Source organism: Galeopterus variegatus, unplaced genomic scaffold, assembly GCF_000696425.1.
Source record: "Galeopterus variegatus unplaced genomic scaffold, G_variegatus-3.0.2 Scaffold4179, whole genome shotgun sequence".
NCBI lineage: Eukaryota > Metazoa > Chordata > Mammalia > Dermoptera > Cynocephalidae > Galeopterus > Galeopterus variegatus.
Genome location: NW_007730290.1, coordinates 117,302 through 118,997, shown reverse-complemented (window position 1 = coordinate 118,997; position 1,696 = coordinate 117,302). Strand labels below are relative to the sequence as shown.

General features: G+C 44.3%; 1 protein-coding gene across 1 annotated transcript in view; it reads left to right on the top strand.

Moving 5' to 3' along the window:
- SH3TC2 (SH3 domain and tetratricopeptide repeats 2) overlaps positions 1-1,696 on the top strand; it is a 68,808-nt gene that overhangs the window by 22,327 nt on the left and 44,785 nt on the right. The window contains exons 6-7 of the mRNA XM_008586918.1: positions 318-519; positions 1,284-1,357. Coding sequence (XP_008585140.1) covers positions 318-519; positions 1,284-1,357 — 276 coding nt within the window. The remainder of the gene's footprint in view (positions 1-317; positions 520-1,283; positions 1,358-1,696) is intronic.

Here is a 1,696-nt window from a genome sequence, read left to right as displayed (position 1 = left end):
GGATTTCTGTTAAATATAAATACATTTTCATAAGTTTTTGTTTCATTTCTTTTTCAAAGTCTCAATTAAGCATTATGCTTACAAATTATTCAGAAATGTTGGTGTCTATTTTAAGTAAATTCCTTCTCAGTGGCTTTTTTTTCTTGGTACCAGTTTTCCTGGGATTGCAAGGACCTGTTACATTGCCTCCCCCTGGACTGTCTGCTTTACTCCCAGGAAGAAAAGTATTTGGGCTCTGAACAGAAACATTACATTATGTGATAATCCCTTTTTACTTCCTGCTACTCCTAGGAAAGGGCTTTTCTCATTATCTACAGGCCACTTCTTCTGCAGAGCCATGTGCTCCGTGGCTCAGCCAGCTGAGAAGGAAGGAGAGTATCTGACGCTTTGCAAGAACGAGTTAATCTCAGTGAAGATAGATGAAGGCGGGTCTGAGTGGGAAGGCGTGTCCCTGGTGACGGGTCAGCGGGGCCTGGTGCCTGTGTCAGCTCTGGAGCCCCTGCCTCTCCCTTTCCACCAGTGAGTAGCTACCTGCCTCCTGGGAGATGATCCCAGAGCAGACTGAGGTCTGCACAGAATAGAATGGACATGCTTTCAGATATGGGCACCCACAGTGATGGGGAGAAAACAAAATCTGGGCCACTTTTTATCTTCTGTTATTTTTTTTAGCAGTCAAGGTTTTCACAATTTGATGAAATTGGAGATGACTCCAAATTTCAGATGGACATTGTCTCTAGGAGGAAATATACCACAGAGCCTCCACTGCAGTGTCTCTTAATCTGTGAACTGGGGTCACTTGTATCAGCACTGCCTGGGGACTTTACTATACCTCCAGACCCCTGGGCCCTCCTTGGACTCTTTTGGGGATGGTCCAGGAATCTGCATTTTAAATAAGCCCCCCAGGAGACATTTTTCACACTAAAGTTTGAGAATCCTAGTTGAAAGACATTGTAAACTCAATCATGTAGTGTCAATAAGCATTATCCCAGGCCATGGACCCTGGGCAGAGAATCTGACAGTGAGAATGTAAAGGGATCCTTTGTTAGTTATTTAAACTAATGGCATAGCCAGAAAGCATTCCAGGTCTGCTGACCTTCTCTCCTTTTCACAGTGCCTGGTGTAAAGTTAAAGTTCTCAGTACATGTTTGCCCTCATTAAACTAAGATAAATAACAGTACTTACCATCATCATCATCATCATCATCATCATTCTAATGGACCATTCTGTTCATTGTTCTAATTTTCTGAAATCCGTGTTTGCAAATCCCATGTTTCCACTGGCAGATGGTTCCTAAAGAATTATCCAGGAAGCTGTGGCCTTTCCAGGAAGAGGGATTGGACAGGCTCCTATCAGATCGGTATGTTCTGTTGAAAACATAGTGTTGTTAAGGAGATAATGTTGTCCTGCTTCTTAATTTTACTTGCAGGTTTGGAGTCAGTTGATGTGAATTCCTGTCTTGCCTCTGCTACTGATTGGATTTAGAGAAGCCAGTTACTGTCTGTGCACATGGATTTCCTTGCTTGTGAAATGAGAAGTCTCAATTCAGGGCTGCAGATACAAATGCTTATAGGAGCAGGCCTGGATGGATGGCGTTAGGGAATGAAGGGATGATAGGGATTTAAAGATATATGGGCAGGCCGGCCCGGTGGCGCACTGCTACAGTGCGCCGCTTGGGAGTGCGGCGGCGCGCTCCTGC